This window comes from Dermacentor albipictus, chromosome 1 (genome assembly GCF_038994185.2).
Source record: "Dermacentor albipictus isolate Rhodes 1998 colony chromosome 1, USDA_Dalb.pri_finalv2, whole genome shotgun sequence".
NCBI lineage: Eukaryota > Metazoa > Arthropoda > Arachnida > Ixodida > Ixodidae > Dermacentor > Dermacentor albipictus.
The window spans coordinates 498,232,225-498,235,618 of NC_091821.1; the positions used below are offsets into that span (position 1 = coordinate 498,232,225).

The 3,394-nt window shown below is 47.5% G+C and overlaps 1 protein-coding gene across 1 annotated transcript; it reads left to right on the plus strand.

Annotated features, from left to right (window-relative positions):
* Positions 1-1,301: 1,301 nt before the first annotated feature.
* On the plus strand, positions 1,302-1,892 carry LOC135920331 (uncharacterized). Its single transcript, XM_065454543.1, has one exon. It carries the CDS (start codon positions 1,302-1,304, stop codon positions 1,890-1,892), a length of 591 nt encoding a protein of 196 aa, XP_065310615.1.
* Positions 1,893-3,394: the final 1,502 nt, after the last annotated feature.

Consider the following 3,394-nt stretch of genomic DNA (forward strand, 5'->3'; position numbering starts at 1 on the left):
AATTGCGAACAGCGTGCCTGGTTCTATCACTATTAACCATTATCGAGTATAATTTCTCAACAACTCGAAGCAAAGGCAAAAGTTTGACGTAATAATTCTGCGGAAACCTGCAAGGTGGAGAGAAGTAATTAACAAAGGGAAAATGAGACATCCACCCGTACGTAGCGAAGGTCTACGAAGGAAACCCATACGGGTTCCTCCAAAGAAAAGCCTCACAGCTGAAAAAAAAATTCTTCCTGGTCCGGGCCGGAACCTGGGGCCACCGCGTTTCCGGGGCAGCCGCTTTACCACCTATGCTAACCAGGCGGCTAGCAGATGGCAGGACGACGTCTAATTTGTCATGAACTCGAAGCAAAGACAAGAGCTTGACGTAATCGGGGCTTAGTTATACATGCTCCAGTTCCCAACATGGACGTGTCTCCTGGGGAAGCGTTTCTCGCTGAGCACGATTATGCATTTGCCATTGCTGCTTCATCGAGCTCGGCTCATCCACTGCGCCATCAGGTGCGCTTCAGGCATGCCAGGTTACGTGTTCAACAGAAACAGTAGTGGGAATGCCCTCTGCAGTGGCGCTGAGCAAATCTTCCTGAATGTGTATATGAAGCTACGAAAACAGCAACCGAATGTTGCGATCCTGCAGATCTGTGAGCGGGTGAGCGAATTCACCGGTGTGAGCTTACGCAAAATTTTTGATGCCAGGCGCACTGCCAAAAACATGGACGGAGAATTACGCACGCCTCCATGGAAGCGGCCTAGAGATCAAGGTTGTAAGAGGCGCCTACATACTTACGACAGCTTGACACTAACCGCACTAAGAAACTGCGGTCACGGATTTTTCCGCTGCAGTGAGAACCCAGACGTGCAGAATATCGTTGTAGAATTAGCATCCGCAACCACAGTTGATCTGCCGACCCTCCAGCCGTGGACCATTCGCCGCCTCGTCGTGGACATCGGCTGGAAGAGCGAGAAACGTGGAAAGAACTCCTCGCTCATCGAGCGCGAAGACTTGTTGCGGTGCGAGCACAAGTATCTTTACGAGACTGCTCGGTACAGGGAAGAAAGGTGCAATATATTCTATCTTGATGAAACGTGGGTCACTGCTGGCCACACAGTGAGTAAAGTCTGGGCTGATAAGACAGTCGTCACACGACGCGTACTTGCGCGGCTTAACAACAGGGGTCAAGCAGCCGTTGCGAAAAGGACAGCGGCTGATCGCGAATCATGTTGTTAGTGAGGACGGATTTGTTGATGGTTGCCTGAATGTGTTTCCAGGAAAGAAAACAGGTGACTGCCACAAGGAAATGGACGGCAACTGTTTCGAGACGTGGTTCAGCTCGGTCGTCCACAGGATGCCACCGCGACGCGTCATTGTCATGGACAATGCGTCTTACCACTTCGGGCGCGTGGAGAAAATCCCGTCGCTGCCATGGCAGAGGGCAGAGATCCAAGACTGGGTGGGCTCGAAGGCGTTTCCGTGCCATGTCGCCATGACCAAGACGCAGCTGTTTGACACTGTGGCCACCGTCAAGACTAAATTTATGAAGTACTGGGTTGATGCGGTTGCTGAATGTGGTGGCTTTAATGTCCTCAGGCATTCTCCATATCGCTGTTATTGTAACCCCATAGAACTCATTTGGGCACAGATTAAGAATGGAGTGGCAGAGATGAACACTAGATTCAAGACCAAGCATGTGCACAACCTTTTCCTTGTTGAATTGGAGAATGCCACACGAGTGAACTGGGCCAAGGCTGTGCAGCATGTGAAGGGCATTGAAACACACTTCTGGGAGTTGCGTGGGTTTAGTTACATGATGGAGCCAATCATAATCAACCTGGGAAGCGGTAACAACACGTCTGAATCGGAGCTTTCTGGCACTGAACCATTTCAGTGAGCTGGCATACTATACGATAGCTGACGCACACTCCTCACGTGTCCTCACTGCTGCTGCTTGACTGTGTCCGGTGCCATGTCTCACCTAGACTACACGATGACTGACAAACGCCTCCCAGGTGTCCTCATTGCTGCTGCTTGACTGTGCCCACTGGTGTCTCACCTCGACTACACGGTGACTGACGCACGCTCCCCAGGTGTCCTCACTGCTGCTTGACTGTGCCTGCTGCTACGTCTCACCTCGACTACACTATGGCTAACACACACTCCAAATGTGTCCTCCCTCCTGTCTTTTGTGTCCTCTGCCACGTTTCACCTCGACTACAGAGTGGCTGATATATGCCTTCCAGAATGCTGCGACTCCACCCACATGCGCATCTGTGCCCCTTTAGTGCACGTTTTTTAGCCCTCTTGTACCATGCTTCCCCTTTGAACAATGGCTTTAGCTTTGTCGGTAGAGCTGTTGATTCTATTAATGTTGCATGTTGCACAACTGAAGGTCTCTGAGCTCACGAGTACATCATTCATAACGCAAGAGCAGTTGTCATGCCTCAAGAGCTCAACTAGAAGATATGGATCACATCGTTTGCCACAGTCCTTCTTCTTATTTCCGACATCATCTCATGACGTTCATGACGTCATTCGCAACCTGAGAACAAGACCTGGTCTTGATGGTATTCACCCGCCCACATAAAAATTATTGCGCATGCTGTTTTTGATATTCTGGCAACCATTATCAACCGAGCTTTCAAACCTGACATCTTTCCTGTAGAACTGAAAAGAGGTAAAGTCGTTCCCGCTCTTTAAAAAGGTGACTGCACGCTAACAACCAATTATCGATCCATTTGCATACTGCCTTTTTTTCAGTAAAATATTTGAAAAATGACTTGAGGTCTGAGGTAACTAATGTTTTTATGAAACTTAAAAAAAGGAAAAGCGAAGACATTGACGGCATAAGAATGGAACCGGTTATTTTTGTCCTCGATTTATTAGTACCTTGTTTGACCCATATATATAATCTTGCTTTAAACACAGGTTTGTTCCCTCAGCGTATGAAAAAAGCCAAGGTCGAGGTACTTTACAAAAGTGGCGACAAAAACGAAATGAGTAATTACAGACCAATATCGGTATTGCCAGTATTTTCAAAGGCTGTGGAAAAAATTATTTTCACTAGACTTTCAAAATTTTTAGACATGCATTCTGTGATTACAGCGGCACAATACGGTTTCAGGTCAGGTGTATCGACAGAGACAGCACTTCTACATCAGAAAGAGGTCATATTAGGCAACATTGAAGCAAGAAAGCTCACACTAGGCGTATTCGTAGATTTTACAAAAGCGTTTGATAGGATTGATCACCAAACATTGTTAGAAAAATTGCCCTATTATGGCATCAGAGGCGTTACACTTGACCTAATAAAGAGCTATCTTAGCGACCGGTACCAGTGTGTGTCAATAAATAGGGAAATATCTATGCCCCAAAAAATCAAACGTGGTGTACCGC

Coding starts and splice junctions, on each gene's coding strand:
- LOC135920331 (XM_065454543.1), top strand. CDS start 1,302: ATGGACGGCAACTGTTTCGAGACGTGGTTCAGCTCGGTCGTCCACAGG.